This window comes from Cryptomeria japonica, chromosome 3 (assembly GCF_030272615.1).
Source record: "Cryptomeria japonica chromosome 3, Sugi_1.0, whole genome shotgun sequence".
Lineage (NCBI taxonomy): Eukaryota > Viridiplantae > Streptophyta > Pinopsida > Cupressales > Cupressaceae > Cryptomeria > Cryptomeria japonica.
Genome location: NC_081407.1, coordinates 449,105,065 through 449,128,376, shown reverse-complemented (window position 1 = coordinate 449,128,376; position 23,312 = coordinate 449,105,065). Strand labels below are relative to the sequence as shown.

At 36.3% G+C, this 23,312-nt stretch overlaps 1 protein-coding gene across 1 annotated transcript in view; it reads left to right on the top strand.

Moving 5' to 3' along the window:
• Window positions 1-7,760: 7,760 nt before the first annotated feature.
• Window positions 7,761-23,312, top strand: part of LOC131031744 (BTB/POZ domain-containing protein At1g21780) — a 38,427-nt gene continuing 22,875 nt past the window's right edge. The window contains exon 1 of the mRNA XM_057963022.2: window positions 7,761-8,158. Within this exon, the coding sequence (XP_057819005.1) occupies window positions 8,046-8,158 (113 nt within the window). The 5' untranslated portion in view covers window positions 7,761-8,045. The remainder of the gene's footprint in view (window positions 8,159-23,312) is intronic.

Below are 23,312 nucleotides of genomic sequence, written 5' to 3'. Positions count from 1 at the left end.
AACATAACATGTCCAAAATAAACAACAAATAAAAATTATGATAAACATAACATTTCCAAAATAAATAATAAATAAAATTATGTTTTCATGTATGTAATAAATACGATAGTTTTAAAGTAAAACACAACAATAACTTTAAAATGAATAAAACAACACCTATCACAATATTTTTTAGATAAATATATTTAAAATATCTATACTAATAAATTGATTTTTTATAGTTAATATAAAATTTTTTATCGGTAAATATTTTTTATATTTATATTTATAATAATAAGAAATATTACAAAAAAGAGGCTCCCATTAGTGGCTCAACACACAAATTAGCAAGAAAATCCATACAAAAAACATAGAACAAGTCTCCCATCAGTGGCTAAAACCATAGATAATCTAGAAGTTCAACACAAAATTCTACTTACTATCAAATTATTTGTGTACTTGTACCATCGTTCCATGAAACATTATCCAACCCCATGTAGAGATGGTTAATATATAAAAAATATCCATCCTAAAATAGTCTAATCTACTACAGTTCAAACATAAAATAAAGAAATTTTTGGCCTTGAACTTGTAATTTTGCCTTCTCGTGGGTGAACCAGTAATCCTCCTTAAAAACAATCTGCTTCCCAACTTTCTTGGTGTCCTTTGGGCCCGTAGCTTATGGCTCCTACTCCTAACATCTCAGGTTATCCTTAATGTGCTCCCATCCCCTCTATGCCTCCTCGTACCTTGCTTCCCTATCCATATCTACACCCCACAAAAAGAATGCCCTAAGTGGTGGAATAAACTCAACAGAACGTACCCACTCACTGTTCTTGGTCACAAATCCTTTTTCTAGTCTAGCCATGGCCATGAAAATGTCCATCCCGTGCTTCCATTCTTCTTTCACACATTCCCTCATGATCCACTTGGCATCTTCCTTCATGCCAAGCTTTAGCATCCAAGCAAAGAACGTTGATGCCAAACCGACATTGGTTGGATACTCGAACTATGAATCCATGTACTCCTTGCCAAGGAGTAAGTCCACCATCTTTAGGAAGCACGGGTCCTCTTTTTTAAACACATCATGCATTTGTTGTTCTGATATGGCACCCATGAAGGCTAACTGGCTTGGATGCAACCAAAAAAGTTTGGCTCCATTGAAACCAAACAATACCACAAACACCACCTACATTAGTAAATTGTTTTTGTAGATGTAGGAGCTTGTTGAAGAAGTCGTAACCCACCCTGCCTCTTCATAATTTCTCACATGCGAGAACATCCTCTTTTAGTGTGTTCTCCCTGATCTTTCAAGAGGCATTTGCGATGTACCTTCTGCAAATATGGTTGACAATGTTAGCAGCAATCAAGAAGGAAGACTGAGAGGGGGGGGTGAATCAGTCTTCTCCAGATCACAGCAAATCAAACTTCAAAACATAAACTGATAGACTGCAACAAATCATGAACCATTTGATATGAAGATACACAAGATCATCCCAAACAATAATCCAAAGTCTCAACACAAGATCTGACCACACCGAAATATACCAGAGGAAATATTGGACTTTGTAAAACAGTGATCAGTAAAACCAAACTACAAAACCAGATAAAAAACTCTTCCCAAACTCACCAGAATAACACATAGGAATATGTTGACATCAATGACAACAACATATCCTAGCAGCAACAATGAACAACCAAATCTAACAATCTCCCCAATAATCCAACAATCTCCACCTTTAGCATTGATGGCAACATATGAATGTGAAAAACAATCAATGCAAAGAAAGAAGATATCACTAGCAAACTTCCCCTAAGATCAAGATAGATAAAGTAGTTTTTTGCATGATCTCTCTCCCCCTTTGACAACAATGCCAAAGATCACCAAAACAAAAAATCAAACTCTCTCCCAAAACAGAATCATGAATCTCTCTCCCCTTGGGATACACAACCAAATCAACAAACTACTCCAGTAGAGGAGCAACACCAACTCATAAATCCAGATAAAAGAATAAGGCTTTGAATTCCACCGGATTGATGCACCTCAATGCATCTAATTCTCATCAGGAGGGGTGGATACCCCTAACTTGTCTCTCAAATAGACAAATGTATCTACAGGCAAAGACTTAGTGAAAATATCATCAATTTGTTCCTTTGTAGATACATATTCCCGTTTCACCTTTTGTTCACTGACTTTCTCTCTCAAGTAATTATATTTAATTGATATATGCTTAGTATTTTAATGTTGCACCAAATTCTTTGACATGTTTATAACACTGGAATTATCACATTATATAACAGTAGGCTCATCATAAATAACTGATATCTTTCAACATTTGCTTCATCCAAACTGTCTAAGTGCAATTACTAGCAACAACAATATACTCAGCTTCAACAATACATAAATATATTGAATCTTGTTTCTTGCTAGCCCATGAAACCAACTTCTTACCTAAAAAGAACGCTCCACCAGTAGTACTCTTCCGGACATCAACATCACCTGCCCAATCTGCATCAGTGTAAGCACACAACATGAAATCATCATTCTTGGGATACCACAAACCATAATCATGTGTTCCCTTTAGATATCTGAATATTCTTTTAACAACAGTAACATGACTCTCCTTTAGATCAACTTGATATCTAGCAGCCATACACACAACATGCATAATGTCAAGCCTAGTCTGAGTAAGATATAGCAGTCCACCAACCATAGATCTGTACAAACTCTGATTAGCTTTAGGAGATTCATAATTTTTAGATAATTTACAACCAGTCACCATAGGAGTTCCAACCAGTTTGGAATCATCTAATCCAAACTTCTTCAACGATTCCTTCGCATACTTAGTTTGAGATATGAAGATACCTTTTCTTGTCTATGCAACCTACAAACCTAAGAAAAACTTCATCTTACCAATCATAGACATCTCAAATTCTTTTTGCATATCATCAGCAAAATTCTCATCGGCAAAATTCATACTCATATCATCATCACCACCAAAGATAATGTCATCAAAAAAGACTTCAACAATCAGAATGTTATCATTTTCAATCTTAAAGTACATATTACTATCAACAACACCTTTGATAAATCCCAATTTCAGCAAATATTTATCTAATCTAGCATACCAGACTCTAGGAGCTTGTTCCAATCCATAAAGTGCTTTCTTCAACTTACAAACCATGTCTCCATCATCTGGCAATGAAAATCCATTAGGTTGTTCAATGTAAACTTCTTCTAGATCACCATTCAAAAATGCAGGTTTGACATCCATCTGATATACCTTGAAATCTTTACAAGCATCATAAGCAAGCAATAATCTAACAACTTCAATTCTGGCAACCAGAGCAAAAGTTTATTCATAATCAATCCCTTCTTGCTGTGAATATCCTTTGCAGTCCAGTCTGGCTTTATTTATGATTACTTCACTGGCTTCATTCAATTTGTTCCTAAGAACCCATTTAGTACCAATAACATTTTTATCCTTAGGTCTAGGCACAAGTTCCCAAGTGTTGTTCTTTTCAATTTGATCTAACTCTTCTTCCATGGCTCTTATCCAGTTATCATATTTACATGTTTCAACAACATCTTTAGGTTCAACTTTAGAAATCAAACATACTTCTTTTGCAGCTAACCTTCTTCTAGACATCACACCTTTATTCTTATCACCAATAATCTGATTCTCAAAATGATTAAGTCTTACATACCTTGGAGCCTTCTAATTGTTCTGATCTTCAGGTTCCTACACATCATTAGTAGTAGCAACATCCAAATTTACAATCTCTCCCGGATCATTCTTCTTAGGCTCTTTAGGCTGAATAGGAGCTAAAACAACATGTTGACCTTCATCATAAGCTCTGATCTCCTTCCCAAGGTTTTCATCTAGCTTCACACTTGCACTCTCAACTATCTTTCTCAGTCTCTTATTATAGCACCGATAGGCTTTGCTATTAATATAATATCCCAAAAAGATACCTTCATCACTTCTAGCATCAAAATTTCTAATATCTTCACCTCTCTTGATATATCATTTGCTACCAAAAACTTTGAAATATTTCGCAATAGGAACATGACCAAACCAAAGCTCATAAGGGGTCTTACCGATATCACCTTTGATATGAACTCTATTGAATGTATAGACTGCAGTGCTAATGGCTTCTCTCCAGTAGACATTCAGAACATTTCCTTCAATCAACATAGTTCTTGCAACATCTAAAATAGTATGGTTCTTCCTTTCAACAATCTCATTCCGTTGTGGGGTCCTAAAAGAAGATAACTCTCTTCTGATTCCATGCATCTCACATAAAGAATTGAACTCACTGGAACATAATTCTCCACCTCTATCAAATCTTAGACACTTCAACTTCAATCCAGACTCAGTTTCAACTTAAGCTTTGAATATCTTGAATTTCTCAAATGCTTTTGATTTTTCCTTCAAAAAGGCAACCCACAACATTTTGGAATAATCATCAATTAGCAACATAAAATATCTATCACCCTGAACACTTCTAATACTTTCAAAATACCGGGTACCTTTCAAATACTTGCTTTTACTTAATCAAAACATTTGTAGGTCCACACAGATCAATATGCACAAGATCTAACAATCCATCTGATGTATACCATTTACTCTTGAAAGAAATCCTTGTTTTCTTACCCAACTGTCATTCCTTACATACCGGGTTAACATGTTTAACAATCTTAGGCAGATCCATTACAACTTGTAGATAACTGATTTTTATCAATGAATAAAAGTTTACATGACACATTCTTCTATGCCACAACCAACTCTCATCTAACTTAGCAATCAAACAACTTTTCTCACTAGCATTCAAATGAAAAATGTTACCTTCAGTCTTAGTCCCATATGCAATCTCTATACTGGAGGCATTCAAGATCTTGCATTTACCATCTTTGAATTGTAGATCATAACCCTTATCAACCATCTGTCCAACACTCAAAAGATTATGCTTCAAATCTTCAACATACAAAATATCATCAGTGTTATGCTTACCATCAAAAGAAATAGAACATCTCCCATGGATTACATAGGCTTTGTCATCTCCAAATCTAACTATTCCACCATCATACCTTTCCATGCTTACAAATTTTCTTTTGTCACCGGTCATGTGATGTGAACAACCGTTGTCAATCACCCATTCACCCTTTTCTACTACCTTTGCAGCCAAAGCTTTCTCCTCAACAAAACAACTAGTGGAATCAATAGGCACAGGTCTATCCTCTTTAATGACAATAAACACAACTTCATCTCCTTTTGATTCATCATCTGTAACACCTTCATCTTCAACATAATAATAGTTCTTCTGGTTCCTAAACTTCTGGTTAGACTTATAAGGCTTATCATACTTTTCATGCTTCTCATATCTATCATTCCTATCAAACTTATCAAACCTATCATGTTTGTCATACTTTGCCATTCTCTCCAGGCATCTAGAAGCAGAATGTCCTATCTTATTACAAGAAAAACATTTAAGGGGCAACTTTCCATCATACTTACCGACACCTTTAGGCAATCTCTGGGCAATCAATGCTTCAAGCTCATCAAATTCTCTTTATTGCTTTGCTATCTCTCTTCTTTCTCTTTCATATCTAGATATCCTGCACTCATCAGGTCATATTTCTGCTTACTGGATACAGATGTTGATGCTTTGAATGTTGTCTCAGACTTACCACGTGATTCTCCAAATTCACTCAGCTCAAATGTAACAAGTTTTCCAACCAATACATCTCTTGTCGTTGTAGCTACACTCTGGATCTCATCAATAGCGACAACCTTATGTTTATAAGCAGGAGGTAAAGATCTTAGCACCTTAGCAACAATCTCATCTTCTTCAATCTTTCCATTGGCAGATCTGATACCAAGGACAAGCTCATTCACCTTAGCCATGCATGAATATATGTTCTCATCATCTCCCATCTTCAATGTCTCATACTTTCCTTTTAAACTCTGCAACTTAGCAACTTTCACTTCACTATCACCTTCATACAAGACTTCAAGCTTCACCCAAATCTCATGTGAGATCTAAAGTTCCATAACATTTGTCATTTCAAAAATAGTTAGGAAACTCAGTAATGCTTCCTTCACTCTAATGTTATATTCAACTTCCTTAACCTCATCAGGAGTGGATGGTCCATTCTGAGGAACAACATAGGCAATCTTAGTGATCTTCCAATAATCTTCTCCAAGACATTTCAAATGCACCTCCATCCGTCTCTTCCACATAGTATAGTTGCTTCCATCAAACCTCAGACTGTCTTTCTTGAAAAGAATACCTTGAGCTACCATCTTGGATCTCCTCAAGCGATTAAGCTTCTACCGGAGGATCTACCTTTGATACCAATTGTTAGCAGCAATCAAGAAGGAAGATTGAGAGGCGGGGGGGGGGGGTGAATCAGTCTTCTCCGGATCACAACAAATCAAACTTCAAAACATAAATTGATAGATTGCACCAAATCACAAACCATCTGAAATGAAGATACATAAGATCATCCCAAACAATAATCCAAAGTCTCAGCACAAGTCTAATCACACCAGAATATATCGAAGGAAATACCGGATTCTGTAAAACAGTGATCAACAAAACCAAACTACAAAACCGGATTAAAAACTCTTCCCAAACTCACTGGAATAACTCACAGGAATAGGTTGACATCAATGACAACAACATATCCTACCAACAATAATGAACAACCAAATCTAACAATCTCCCCAATAATCCAACAAACAAGGGCAATGATACAATGGCCTTGAGGTCGAGGCCATCCATTGCAATTTGAAATTATGTTAAATCTGCTCATCTACCCACTTCAATGACTTCTTCCACTTGGATGCCACGTGGGTACACCCACTCAACTACCTTCATCTACCACCTTCTTCGACGTCTTCTACCACCTGGATGCCACACAAATCCTCCCACCAATCCTCCCACTGATTGTCATTAAAGGCACAACCCCACTTTGAAAGTAAATTTGCCTCTTTGTTGCCTTCTCTTCATATATGAGAGACCTTAAAATTTTGAAAGGAATTTAAACTTTGGTTAATTAGTTTGATGAACTTATTTATCTTCCAGTTTTGAGATTCTCCCTTCAAAATTGCATCCACTATAATTTGAGAATCACCTTCTAAATGCAACCTTGATATTGTAAGTCTACTTGTGAGGTTGATTGCGAGGAGTGCTACTTGTGCTTGTGCTTCATTATTTGTTCCTATTGGGAGTTTCTTTGCTCCCAACGCTAAAGCATTACCAAATTCATCTCTTGCAATGCATCTTGCCCCCAAAGGCCTCGTGTTACCTTTCGAGGCTCCATCGAAGTTAACTTTTATCCATCTTGTATTCGATCTCTACCATTTCACCAATTCCGTGGCATTCTTCAAAGAATCAACCCTATCCAACCCATTAACGAACATAATCAATATAATTATTATAATAATTACAATTTTACTATATAGAATTGAATTTTAAAATATTTTTTTTAATAATTATTAAGAATCATTAATTTTTATAATTTATTATTTAATAGTTTAAAAAACTATCCATTCCCTCACAATTCTTTAATAAATTGAATTTGACTTTTAAAAAATAATGAATAATTCTAATAAATAAATTGGAGACACATCATCATCCTCATTAATTACACCATATCCCCTTGAGTATGCGTTATGTCTATTCCAAACACAAAACGATCCAATCTGTTAGACTAACAAGACGTGTTACACATTTTCAGCCGTCCGATTAAAAATCTACTGTTGAAAATTGCGACTAGCCTCGCGTGTTAATCGTGCCGTACCACTTTTTCGAACCAGAATAGACGCGTCCTTGGGTATGTAGGGTCTCAGTGGTTTGCACAGAGAGGACATTTCGAAGAATCTGTCCCAAATATTACTCATTAATTTACAGGAAAGGGACGTTAAAAACGACTAAAAGAGTATGCATTTTGGTAAGCAATGGGGCCAGCAGGAGACAATTCCAGGCCCTCTTTTGCTTTCATAAGCATGATAATTGAGTGCTAATTAGCGTTGCGGAGGAGCGTAACAAGTGCAGAGATGGCAGATTCAAAAGTGGAGACTACTGCAAGGCTTGCCCAGTGGAAGATTGACAACTTGGTCAATAATTCTATTCGCAAGTCGGACCCCTTCAGAGTTGGAATGTGGAACTGGTAAAACCCACTTTCTAATTCTCTTCTTTCTGTTGTATTATGCTTTTGTCCAATTTTTCATGAAGCAGGCTGATAGAGATGCATATTGGCTGCAAACCCAGAGATTTTTTAGGGGAGACTTTCAATGGTTTTGTACCCACTGTGATGGTCTTGATAGACAACTTTGAATTTTGCAAGTGGATGATGAAATCTTTGTTTAGATGAAGTCATGTCTCTGTGGAATTTGCTTTTTATGAATACCTTAGAGATTTCTGTATATGGATACGTCCTGAGAAGGAACCCAATTTATTTTGATTTCAAGAGGAATTTAATTGTCCTGATTATAAAAGGACTCTTTGCATCGATTCAATTGTGTAATGATTCTTTAGTTAATTAAACACATGTAACTTTGTCAGGCTTAAGTCGCATGGTTTCAGTCAATTGAAAAACCATACGTGTGGACTTCTTATTACCAGCTAGCTGCTCTGGACTGATCATTTGTTCCTTAAATGAATATCTTATGTTTTTGTTGTGTGGTCTTCGGCATTCAGTGGCCATCAAATAAAATATGGATGGAGTCATTTCGGGCATGTGGAATGAATTTCAACACTTAAGCTTGTCTGTTCTTGAACTAAGGCTTCAAAGGTTTTGGACTTTTCTCACATTGTATCTGATTCATACTGTTTTTACTAAAGGTAGTTTATCAATTATAGGAGTTAAAGCTGGCTAACCATAGGATACAAGGACTTTAATTTTTATTGAAGTTAACAGAAGTCTGTTAGTATCTCATGCAGTCATATTTCTCTTTTATATTCGTTATAAACATCATATTTAAGTTTCCCACAACCTTCAATAATCTTGGGCTTGTTGTTGAGAGCTTTTTTGGGATTATGTGCAATGGAACATAATTAACATTTATATATACCATCTGATGCTGACATATCAGTGTTTATATACCCAAGGCACATGATTGGTTACCTTAAACCTCCATTATGAGCATACATTACAGAATATGAAAAGGCAAATTACACCACGGGCATATAGGAGGAAAGTAAAGATAGCACTAAGATATCATAACACTGTAACACAGATATGCACAGAATAAGAGATATTCTTATATTTATCAAAATATTGCATCTCTACCCTTTCTCTATTCTGCCCTGTGTGTATAACATATGGCCTGTATATACGGCACATGCATAGGAGACCATTATAGTAGCTAGGCTTAATGTGTCACGTCCATTAAATTCTCAAAACCCTAAGCTACTTAACTCCTTACATATCTTGATGTGGCGAAGATCTAAAGCATGTTATGTGCATCACTAGCAAAAAAGTCACATGTCCCAGGTGACCTTATGGTAACTAACACATGTATCTGAAGGGAAGATTTAAACACGGGGTTACATTATGGCACCAACCTTTGCCCACCTCAATTATGAGCTTTAACCTTGTAGTTGCATTTCTCACTTTGGTTGGACAGTTGGTACAAGCTTTAGTGCAACTAGCAAACTACCTTTGTCACAAAGTTCATTCGATTGTATAGTATGACATCTAACCTGGTCTTCTTTGCCTGAATTATCTATAGATATGCCTTTGCTATCTTTGTATCATCATCTATAACTGTTAGTCACACCTCATTCATTGCAGTGTTCTACTCGAACTTTCAAGCCATAACCTCAATATCCTTTACTTGCTTTTAAATCTTGGATGGAAGTCTCGAGTTGCTAACTTTGATCACTGCACTTTTATTCAGGACCATCCAATTGCTAGGCTTTGTATCTCTTGCTCAACCTTTGTAATCTTTTAATTGTGTAAGCCAATGTTCGTATATTTTCTATAAAGATGCATGATCCTGTTCTCTAACAGCTCAGCCCTTGTTTTCAATCAAGTGTGCTGGATCATTGAATTGGCATAGAGTGGGTGAGAAATAGCTCTGATGGTTATTAATTGCCAGAACTACGAGGTCACCTTGGTGGGCAGGTTAGTGGAATTCGAGAAGGGATCCTGTATGGACTAAATCTGTGCATCCATGGCTTGTTGCATTGTTGCCTACATGGCCTCTTGACCCTTCTTTGCCTGCTCTGCAACTTTCTATGCCTCCACTTGTTGAAATTTCTTAATGGTTGGTGCTGGCTTTTGTAAAGGATTAATCATCTTGATTAGGTCTTGTAGTTTTTCTTGAGCATCATCATCCCCCCAAACCTATCGACTGTAATTGCAAGCCATAGGTGCATTTGAATTATCTTGTCATGGAGGGCGTCAATTCCTGCTATGACTCTCTGATGTCTTTCCTCCAAAGTGCCTTTTTTCACACCGTGGATCTTCTTTTCTCCTCTCAAATCATCCAACTTTGTTTCCAAGATCTTATTATATGTTTGTCTTGTCTTTTTCTTCTACAATAACTTGTTCTGCACCTTGCAGGGTTTGAACTTTGAACAGCTCGGTGTGACTTATCCAATTGGTAGAAACTATCTAAAACACTGAAGACAAGAGGATGGTGACATCCTCATCTTGACCAGTACATTAAGGGTAAGAATAGTTAAAATTGTAAATCCATTGCCTCTTATTAGTTTCAATCATGGTGTCGTGAGGTTGAAAGTAACCAATGATATCACATCCTTGCCACTATCTTTCTAGCAGCGACCTCGTGCAAATAGGAGGAAACAAATTCTCCAATTCTGTGTGTTGTATGCTAGGCTTTTCCCTTTACTTTGTACTGGAGTTTGCCTTTCAGTATGTTTCTCCACATCATCCTTTTCATTTACTCTTGCATCATCCAAATCAATTTGTGTTCCAGCATGGATAGGAGTGTTGGGATTGTTTCTCAAAATTGATGTATGCTTTTGAGTTGTGCACCATCATGTAGGTGTTCTGCAACATATCTGCCAAGCGCAACACTCATTCTTCCTGTTAAGGAAAGTTGAGCTCCATCTCTCTGTAGTATGTAGAGGCGCCAGTCAATATTTCATAGTTCAACAACTTTGCAAATCACCTTCTGCTACTATGGAATATATGCACGCCCTTCTAAGCACTTGACTAGTACTTCTTTGACCTGCTTGAGATGTAATCCTCATAGAAATTGGATATGATAACATATTCTTGATTTGGAGAGGTGGTACAACCTGTGAAGATGAGGACACAGTTTCAGCTCCTTCCAAGGCACATTTTCTACTATTTGGTCTTTCTACACTTAGTCGTATGATGGACTTTACCTTTGGGTGGTATCTTATCATCTTTGTTATGAACTGCACCTTGGTATGACAAGTGTGAATATCACACCTTAAAGTAATTTGTGAGTGCTTTGTAACACATTGGCTCCTAGAATATGCAATCAACTTAGATATATTGTTGATTTGCAGCCACAGGATCAGAATCTGATGCACTTTGCCAACTTAGAGCACCATCAAAGGTGGGGTCAATATAATCATTCCTTTGTGTTGTGATACTTGAGCTCTCATCTTTTTCTTCCTTAGTCATATCTACAGACAACATATGTAGCTTCTTATGAGGCATCTTGAAATATTGCCATACACTTAAGATCATTCACAAAACTCTTAGTGTGGTACTTAAAGTTCATATCCACCCCAACCTCAAAGCTTAATGGGCACCCAAGCTGCACAAGGTAATTATCAACCTTAGCCATTTGCAAAACCTCAAAATACACTTAAAATTTGTTATCCATGTTATTAACCTCCACATTTTGCAAGATATCCAACAACTAATTGTGGGCTGTGTTAACTATAAACAAGACGTAGGGGAGATATGTGGGGACTTCAATAGAACTACCTATAGCTAGCTAACTTTATTTGGTCAAAAGATTAGACTTAGAACTTGTATCAATCCAAATATCCTTCACATTATATCAATTCATTTTGAGACTAATGAATAGTTCCATGACAAACCCAAAATTGTAAGTGCAATAACTTTCATGCTTGAGGCATGACACAATTCCTCTTGGCACAACAACTGGTGGATAACATAATCAACCTTTAGAATATCAATCTTTGGGGATTTGTAGAAATCTTTTCTAACCATGCTTGAAGTTTTTTAGCAATTCCTCTTGGCACAACAATCAAAGGATATCATCAACCTTTGAAGTGCATGGGCAGTTTGATCCTATTAAGCTTCAATGTTAACATTTACCTCCTAGAACACATGGGTTGCCTTAGGTACAAATATCTATTAGTATGGTTTGTGGAGCTGGTTCTATCCCCCACGTACTATACAAACTTTCAAATAGGAGGTCTATAGCTAATATTTCCACTATTGCACACTCCTTATTTGATAAGGTCCTAGGTAGGGTGTAAGCTAGAAGTTCCACTACCATTATAACTTGGATTTGGCTTTCTTCAATTGTGCTTTTATTCTTCTTGCTGTCATCCCACTTCTTTAACAAGCTTGGACACTTGTCATTATTATAATTCCAATTGCTGCACATAGGGAATTTAAGACAATGTATATTGTAATGCCCCACTTTGCCACATCGGTAGCAAGTAATGGGTCCATTGTTTCCTTCATATCCATTCTTATTTGTTTCTTGAAGAATGCGCTTTTCCCTTTGTTTTCACATCGCCTTAATGAGATGTCAATTGGTTGTTTGAATGATTGATACACTTCACTACAATAGCCCTTGCGACACTCATTAGCTTTTGTAGTAAAGATATGTTGATGTATTATGACACTCATGACAATGCTCATAGTGAGTAGTTTGGGGCCCTCAATAAGTGATTGTCGCCATTTTGTGCTTAATTAACTGGACAATCGTTTTGGAATATGCTTGCTAGACGAACACTTTGTGTATCATAACCAACATTGTTCCTCTTGTGGAGCCACGTTAGCTAACTATTCCCACTTTTGTGGTAATTTGATCAATTGAAGCCTTCAATATATATCCTACTGGATTTAGTGGAACACTAATTGCTTTATAGCACAACATAACTCCGAAAGCTTCTTGTGTTGTAATTTTCATTGAACCCATTTTTGTGGTATATCATTGGTAAGTCCCTTTAATAAACCATTTGTTGTAGAATGTAGAATTTAGAGTATAAGATAACTTTGCTAGCAATTCATTATATGTTGGTCTTAAGTACACACTTTTTCTCCTAGTTAATGTTGAATTTTCTTCAAGAAGCCAATAGTCTAATGCTCAAATTTAGGGTATTTAAACCAAACTCATCTATGTTCCCCTTTGTAGCTTCATTCAAATTCATGTGTGAACTAGTGGGATCAAATAGTACATTCCAAATCTAAGCATGTCTTCTTAGCTTGCAGCAAACTCTCGGGTCTTTTGAAAGAGTTACACCAACACAACTTCACCCTTTGAATTCTTGCAACACTTCGCTACTACTACAACTTGTAATATAACTTGCGCTACCTCCTACTCCAAGCTCCAATTTATAGCCAAAAGTAATACAAGAAACCATAAATGGTTTCCAATACAATGGACTTAAATCACAAGCCAAGTAATCTACATGCAAAAAATACCTCATAACATGTGTTTGAAAGTTACAAGCATCTTTCTAGAAGCTTCAAGGATTTTCCTATAAATTTGGGTGTCTAGCTTTAGTAGAGGACAAAATCAATCCACTAGAAGACAAAATATTACGTTGTTCCACAGGGACTTGTTCCCCTCAAAAAACCTCGTGTCCTTGGTAGGGAGACGTTTTCGAGACTTGGGGACTTGGGGGAAACGTCCCCTCACAGCACCAACACCTCTGCCACCTCTACCGGGGATGCTGCCAGGTCGCTTGCTATATGGCACATGCCATTACATATTGATTGCAGCCCTTTAACTTCATGAAAACTGGTTGCCTTTCATGGGGCACTTGCAGAGATGTTATATTGCAGATTTTGCCTTGAAGAGTTCAATTCATCTCAAATTGTATATTAGTACTACCTCCACAATGTTGCTCTTTTGCCATCCCCTCGCTGCCTCCAAATTTAGGCCCTTGGTCTCCCCATCCTTGTGCACCCCCCCATCAAGGAACTTCGTGGAACTATGAAAATAACAACTCCTTAAGTCCAAAAAAGCTACCAACTTCTTACACACAGTTAAAGATGCTTTTTAACACCCCTTACAATGTCAGAGATGCTTCTTACAACACCATAAATAGTTATATTCCCTTCCACTTTGTGCCGAGTGTTGAAAGATGCTGTCATAGGCCAATTAAGCTTCCACACTCAATGCCACCATGCAAAAAATATTCCAAGTGTCTAGAAAATCATATTAATCACAAAAATGTTTATTTTCATTTGGGATGTCCAAGTTCCCCTTCCATGATTCTTGGAGTCACATGAAATAATAATTTACTATTGAAATATCAAAATTAAGGTATAGAGTCTTAGGATCCTAAGGTTAATATCACAAATCCAAACATTTTTCTATTTGATATTCACATTGCAAAGGCATAATAGGGAATAAAATAAAATAAGCTAGGTGTCGGGAGAGACAAGGCCCATGGCCTCCTTACACCAAGTGAACTTCTTTGTGCTCAATGGCTTAGTGAGAGAATCTCCAAAATTCTCCAAAGGATCCACTTTTTATAGCATGTCTTTGCTACCCTCAATCATTTCCCAAACAAGTGATACCAAACATTAATGTGCTTCATGTAGGCATGATGCTTTGGGTTCATAACCAAACAAATGACACTCTGATTGTCTCATCCAATTCTAACCTGTGTAGATTGAAAGTCAATGCCTAAACACAATCTTTTTAACCACACTGTCTCTTTTCAATCATAACCATATACTTTGATTTTATAGTGGACAATGCAATTATAACTTGTCGTTTACATGTCAGACTAATTGCTCCTTCACACAAAGTAAAGATGTAGCTGCTTGTGGACCTCTTGCAATCAAGATCACCGGCCTAATTTGAATCAGCAAAGCCTTGTAGATCAACCATTCTGCCCGCATTGTTAGATACATGACAACCAATGCAATGATTAGATGTCCCACATAAATATTTGAAAACCCATTTTACATTAGTTCAATGTTCTATATTAGGATTTGCCATAAACCTACTGAGAACTCCCATTGCTTGGGCAATATTAGGTCTCGTACAAACCATGGCATACACAAGGCTACCTACAACACTGGCATATGGAATTTTATACATCTCTTCTAGTTTCATCATTAGTTTTTAGGACATTGATCTAAAGATAGTCTAGTGCCAATCAGAAAGAGATTATTAATTGGTTTACAATCATGCAAGGTAAAATGCTGCAAAGTAGTGTCAACATCATTCTTTTGATTTGGCTGTAATATTCTGTTAATCTGATTCCTATTGATTTCCATACCTAAGGTGTAATTTGCAGCCCCAAAATATTTTGTATCAAATGTAGTAGATAACTCACTCTTAAGTTCCTTAATCATCCTTTTATTATTTCCAATAAATAATGTATCGTCAACATATAGGACAATGATTAATAACCGATCATCAATTAATTTCAAATAATCATAGTGAACAGCTTCATTCCTAATAAAGTCACGATCCAATGCAAAAGCACTGAATTTTTTATACCACGATCCAATTCAAAAGCATTGAATTTTCTATAACACATTCTTGGTGATTGCTTCAAAGCATATAAAGATCTCTTTAACTTGTAAACCAAGTGTTCCTATTTCTTTACCGCAAAATTATCACGTTGTTTCATAAATATCTCCTCATCAAGATCCTCATGCAAAAAAGTTGTTTTAACATCTATTTTCTCTACCTCTAAATCAAAAGCAACAACAATATATAAGAAGTTAGTTTAGCCACAAGAGAGAAAATCTCATCAAAATCGATTCCCTCAATTTAGGAGTAACCTTTTGCCGCTAACCAGACCTTATACTACTTCAACTTACCATTTGCTTTGAAAATTTCTCCTTAAATACCCATTTGCATCCAATGGATTTCCTTCCCTCGGACAACTCAACTAAATCCCACGTGTCACATTTATCCAAGGCCTTTATTTTATCTTTCATGGACTTTAATAGTCCTCATGCTCATTTGAAGACAAAGCTTCCTTCACAGATCTAGGTTCATTGTTAGTACACAATATAGAATATACACAACTATAATAAGAAGGGCTATATCTTTCACCTAAATTTCATTGCCTTGTGGACCTTCAAAGAGGTTTAACAAGAGGCTCTTGTGGTTCCTTAGCAAAACTTGAATTTGAACCTTTTCCTTCCTCAATATGCCCATCCTATTTTTGTTCTATTTGTGCATCTTCTTGTTTGTCAATCTTGATATCAAAATTCATTGTTTTGTTAGCCTTCATATTAGGTTATTGATCATTTTTAAAGTCCCTAATATCTTTATAAATAAAATCCTTAGAATATAACATTTTCATTGCTACGAAATCCAAAAGTTTATAACCTTTAATGTTCTCACCATAACCCACAAAAACACACTTGTTAGTCTTGAAATCAAGCTTAGAATGTTTTTCCCTAGGAACATGAATATATACCTCACTGCCAAAAACTCAAAAATGTGAAATTGATGATCACCTACCGATCTATACCTTATTGGGTTCGTTTATCAACAAGAGCAAAAGTACGTGACCTATTAATCATGCAACAAATAGTGTGAACCAATTCAAGTTAAAAAATATTGTTTAAGCTTAGCACCACTCAATATGCTTCTAGCTCTATCCATAAAAGTCTTATTTATCCTCTCTGCCAGTCCATTTTGTTGTGGGGTATATGATATTTTTTTGTCTAACAATTCTTACATTCTTGTAATAATCATCAAAGGCCCTAAAGCAAAACTCACCACCATTATCCATTCTTAAAACCTTTACTTTCTATCTATATGTTTCTCAACAAGTGTTTAACTCTTAAATGTAGAAAATACAACAAATTTATCCTTTGAAAAGTAAAGCCATGAATATCTAGAATAATCACCAATAAAGAAAGCATAGTAGCAAGACTTTACAATTTAAGGCACATCCATAGGACCAAAAAATATCACCTCTATGTTGTTTACCATACACAAAGTTTTCATAAAAATCAAAATCAACATAGTAACCAAACAAACCATCACCATCATCTTATTTATGAGGATTTTGAGAACCTCCTCACCTAGTTGATCCATCATATGGTGTCACAACTTACAAGAGATAGAGTTTATTAGTTATATTAACACAATTGTGCCACTCCTAGTGCAACCAAATTCCCTTTGCTTAACTTGCAACCACTCTTCTCAAAAGTAACATGTACCCTTGCATCATTCATTTTTGATACAAAAATTAAATTCCTTGTCAAATGAGAGATATGCAATACATCTAATGAGGGTTTTAACTCTCTCATCATTGGAAATTAATTTTACCTCCCCTCAACTCATAATCTTTCATGTGCCATTGTCCTCGAGGAAAACTTCCCCATTATTAGAAGTTGAATATGTTGAAAATTGCTCCTTGTGAGATTTTGTGGTAGGATGCACTTGAATTGATCAACCAAAAGTCATTAGAATTTATGTTAGTAGAAATAATAAAAGCTTCGGTAGCTTAATCAATAGAGGATTTATCAGTAAAGGAATTATTGTTTGCAAGAGAACCATAGATTGCAAGGATTAGATTATCCCAAGATTTAGGCAATGAACATCACAATAAAATGCATTTATCCTCATCTATCTTCATATCAATTGACTGTAACCAACTCAAAAGTAGATTGAAAACATGTGACTGTTTTGCAATTGAGTCCTCATCCTTCATCTTAAGAGAATATAACTTTACTTCCAAAAACAACTTGTTTATGAGACTCTTAGTTTGGTAAATTGCTCTTATTCTTTTCCAAGACTTATATACAATAGAATCACTTAAAACATTCAATAAAACTAAATCATATACACAAACAAATAGTGCCACGTGGTTTTTTATCTACTTTTATCCGTTCTTCATTTGACATCATTTTTGTTTTGGTTTCACTCTTCATGACAATCATTTAATCTCTTTCTTCCAAGATGTTGGGTCTTTAAATCATTACTCATACTTCTAGAGGAATCAATCCACTTCAGTCCTAGGGACATGTTTTTGAAGATGGATGGCTAGCTCATCAACAAAGAGTGAGTGATGACAGGCCAATTATTTAGAGTGGATAAACTCTCCCTCACTTTGGGCTCAACTAGACCCAGGAGGGTGCTTTTAGAGGTAATCTTTAAGAAGATTTAATCATAACTGAAAATATACAACAAAAACAAACTGTAGTAGTGTACACGTTGATTCTAAATTTTGTCAGTAGATCAAAGGCTAACCTATCACTAACCTCTACTAAGTTGATGAAAACCTCATTGCAACACTACAAGATGTGGATATTTAGGACATGATTTTTGTAAGATAGAAACTTTCAAGGCTTGTTGGAGATATTTCCTTGGTTAAAATGTTAAGCCATAAAATGTATACAAAATTACTTCCTAATCCTACACTATTGGCTAAGGATATTATTCGTTTTAAGGTGAATGGAGGGTTAAATGCTTCCAAGACTAGTGCCTTAATGGGTCATAGAGTCGTAGTAAACCAAAATGAACTACACATAAAAATAACAAAAAGAGATGATATTAATAACAAGACATGCTTAATAACCCCTCTTCAAACTTTCATAAATCTACATTCTATAAGGAAATGACCATTACACACAATGTTTGCAATGTGTTAAAGTGATGTGACACTTATCAAATTCTTATTACATTCACACTAGTGAATGTGATGAGAGAAAACCCTAAGCTAGGAAGAGCCTGTAACACTTCTCTGCTTGAAAGTCTTCTTGAATATCTACAACTCGCCAAGGAGACATCTAGGCACAACCATCTACTACACACTAGTTACCTCTTCGTGATTGGAAAAATGAGCTATTCTAATGTTGATTGGACATGGAGGGATTGAAACCCTAGATCTTGCTTGGCATTGCAATTGTGTAAAAATGGAGAAATGATTGACCCTTGTTTAGAAAAATGAACTAGTATATATTACACTTTGGTTGGTTGCTAAAGCCTTTCAAAAATTGATTGAGAACAGGGCATCATCAATGTTGCGTGTTAAAGAAGATAAGATCTTGTGAATTTCCATTGAAATGTGAGCTAGGAGTTTGCACAAAAATTATTCATGTCAGAAGCACAACCATCACATCAATGGCAGTATGGTGTTCCTCATCTTCCATCACAGAATGTACATTTGAATCCTTGCCCTTGAGATGAATACCTGTTTCTTGGTTGGAAAACCCCTTTGGAGTAGTTGCGTCATCAAATATGGTCACTAATGGCAAGTTGGGTCATGTAGGGAGGTAGGTGGGAGTGAACAATGCAAAAAATAGGAGCTTCGAGAGTTCAGGATTAGGTATACCAAGGAACACATCTCACAAGGCATGCATTTAAAGATAGGTCTGAACTCGCAAACTTGATAGAATAATACAATGGGAAATGTCAGGGGTTAGGAGTTAGGGATACATTATAACTCATGCCCAGGGTATCATACTAGAGTTATTCCTCCATCTTTGATTCTGATAAAATATATGTAGTGAGATATTGAGAGTTGGGGATCAAGGATACCAAGGAATCAATGCCATGAGGTATGTCTAAGGGGATGATTGAAACCACAACTTCGAAAAATAGCATAGTGAAAAAGATTGGGAATCGGGGATATGCCATACTTTATGCCACAAGGAATACAGATAAGAAGATGATTGACCTTGTGACTCTCTTAAAGGTGACTTGGTGTAAAGTGCTTGAGTGTGGGGTCTAAGGAAAAACATTCTTGAAAGAAAAGTCCAAAACTTTGACAAAGTAAAAGAAATAGTGGGGATCAACAAAAATGTGTGCCAAGATGGCAGACTTCGAAACTCCAACAAATTGCATACATTGGAAAAAATTGCAATGTCCCCTTTTGGGAGGACACTAAATCTTGCCCACTATACTTGTAGAATTATTGCAGGTTATGTGTTTTTGGTCTACTGTGGTAATTTGGAGAGATTCAATTTGATGTTGTTTCCCTCTTTGAAAGCTGAGCGTTGTTCTCTTGGATGAGTGCTATTGCTGAATGGTTTGATTTGTATTTGATTGCTGAAGGTTCTTTGCTCTGTTAGGAGAATTGATGTTAATTGTATTGATTTCCTCCATTGATTGATAAGTCCCCTTCAATGCTTGGAATGAATTCTCCTTTATACTTTATTGGTGGAAGGGTCACCACTTTTCATTGTTGCCCTCTAGAATAATATATTACTTTTCAAATTGATCTCCCCTTTTTCCTCAAATGAAAACTTCTCCCCTCTATATCCTCCAATGTGAGGGAGAGTCACACCTCTTCATAATGGTCACAACCTTTCACAATTACCACCCTTTGAAAGGGTCACAACCCTTCATCATTGCTGCCTCTTTGAAAGAGTCACTTCCTTATCTTCTTCCCCTAAGTTACCGGGTTCTTTGCCTAGACCCCTTGGGTCTTGGGCTGGTTCCCCTGGGTCCTGGTCCTGGGTTGGTTCTCCCTAGGTCCGGCTAGGGTCCTGCAAATGCCTTGTGGGTTCTTCCTTGCTGAACCCAAAAGAAACCGGGAAGAATTTGACGCAAAAGTGAAATTTTTTGACTTTTTAAAATCATTTTTTAATGCCAAAAAAGCATATTCGACACCCCCCCCCCCAAACCCTAATTTGATGACTTAAAACACTAAAAAAGGTAAAAGCTACTTCATTTTTGCACAATAGAATGAAAAACATAACTACTTTGCTCCGTTGCTGAACTTCATTTTTTGCTTGCCATTCCTCAAGAAGAGTTGAAGATTGATTGTTGCTTGTTCCTAGCTGGTTCTTAGCTGGTTCTTCTAATCTACCACGGCATATGGAGGATGGTGATGATATTTTTGATGACCCATATGATATTTGATCAGTGATGGCTGATTGTTGTAGCTTGACATTATTATTTTTGAACTAAAACATTAATATGGTGGTGTATTCACTATTTTGCTAAGTTATTTGAACTAAAACTTTAATACATGATGGTGTATTTTGCTATGTTATTTGACTATTAGCATAGTGGTGTATTTTGAACTTAACTACTGCTGCATATATGTACATATTTTATATTTTTATATGTTTTTGTAGTAACGAACCCAGAACCCCAAATTTTTTTTTGCCGAACCCGCGAACCCGAATCTTGAATCTAAACCCGAGCCCGAACCAGGACCAGCAACTTAGTTCTTCCCATTAATGCTTCCTTAATTCCTTTCCTCCTTTCTTCCTTCATCGCTTTCCACCCCAAATGAAGTTCTCTTCTCTCCCTTTTATATCTCATGTTTGAGGGAGTCACAACTTTTCATTTGATGCCTTTTGACCATTCATTAAACTTAACTAAATCTTATTTTTATTCTTTTATATTTAAAGTTATTATTATTATTTATTAATAAACCCTATTTCAACAAGGATACATTACAAAATTAACCACAAGTGTCCCACACTTGAAACACATGGGACCTTTACAGCTACCAAGACATTGATAGGCACATGTGGGAAAATGAAGAACACTTAGGAAAATTTGACAAATGGAGACCCATACAAAGATTTCTTAGATCCCATACAAAGATTTCTTAGATTGGTTATATGTAGGGAAACCCAAGGATGCGTTCCCAGTGTTTTTTGGGGCATCCTCGTTTCCGAAATGTTCCCGAGACTTGGGGATGCCTAGGGGATGTCCTCGAAACTTGGGGACATCCCCACAAATTAAAGGGGTTAGCCTACCAACCCTGGGATGGGTGGAGACAATTGTAACATCCCCCAACTATCTTAGGGATGGTTGACTGCTCCCATAAAAAAAACATGAAATATACCCACACAGTAGACAGTATTATGCTTAACAACAGTAACCTCAAAGATATATTATGTCAATATTCCATAATGGAGTTACACTTTGTTTTTACAGTTCATAGGCATGGGCTTAGATCACAGTACAAAATACCAATTATATCTACTCTCAAACTATATTCAGATTTACAAATTGGATCATTGGAAACTTAAAGAACCTTCTATTAATGCTCTTTAGAAGACCATAGTTCACATTGGGCAGATTTTCGATGAAAAGGTTGGTTTGTGGGTGTCTTGGAGTGGGGGCTGTAGCAAAGACTCAGCTGTTTGACCTCCTACGCTCAACCCTCAATATGACACATGCTTGTTGCCTCTTTCTCCCATATCACACCAACCTGAAGGTCACTACTGTGTGAGCCAATCCAAGCCTAAATGCCAAATAGGTTTGCTTTGATGTGTTGTAGACAACAGCAAAGAAGACATCGAGCTACATTGCATAGGTGATGTGCTCGACCCTAGACTCTGTGCTTGGTATTGCTCCTAACTCTTGTGTGATGGATGCAATCACTAATTATTGTGTAGTTTGAGCTCTTCATGCAAATACTCCACTCAACAGCTAGACCCTGTAATAGCAATGACCGAGGACAATGGCACTGTGTAGAATAATGGCAGAAGTAATACAAGATTATTTTGAGCAAAAGAATTGGTAGGGATATCATCCAACCAAGTTGACACCTCCCAGGTTTGCATTTGAGAAGGCTACTGCATTCTTTCGATGCATTTGACAAGGAAACTCTTCGATGCTTTCAACTCTAGTAGAGACACATAAATACTTGCATCAACAATGTTGGCCCGAGGAAGGTAACTGCCACAAGTTGGAAGAGTCAGCCTACAGGCCATTATTAAAGTTATTTAATAATTTGGGTTAATTATTTGGTATTTTATTTAATAATCAATGAATTAATTTAAATAAAATAGTCCTTAAATTGGAGACATCACAGTCTTCCCATACCAAAATTGCTTGTTCTCAAGCAATTCACACTTGTATACCAAATCGACTGCCTTCTGCACCTGTATATTCAAAACAAAATACAAGGATCCCATATCAATCTCTGAATCACTGCTCTGCCATTCCGCTGCTATACTCTGAGATTAACATCTTTTAACCAAATTCCATCAACGATCTTATCAATCTTGGAACAAAGGAGTTTGAATGTTTCTTGGTTCAACTCCATGTAATTGATGTGTATAATCATTTGGTTTTCTAAATAAACCTGCAATTCCTCTTCATTGCGCTTAATCTCATACAAACCAATCTTCACAACATCACAACTAATATTTTGCATAGTATCACATGGTCCAGTCATTCTCGTACACTGCAAATCATCATTGCATAATGCAATTA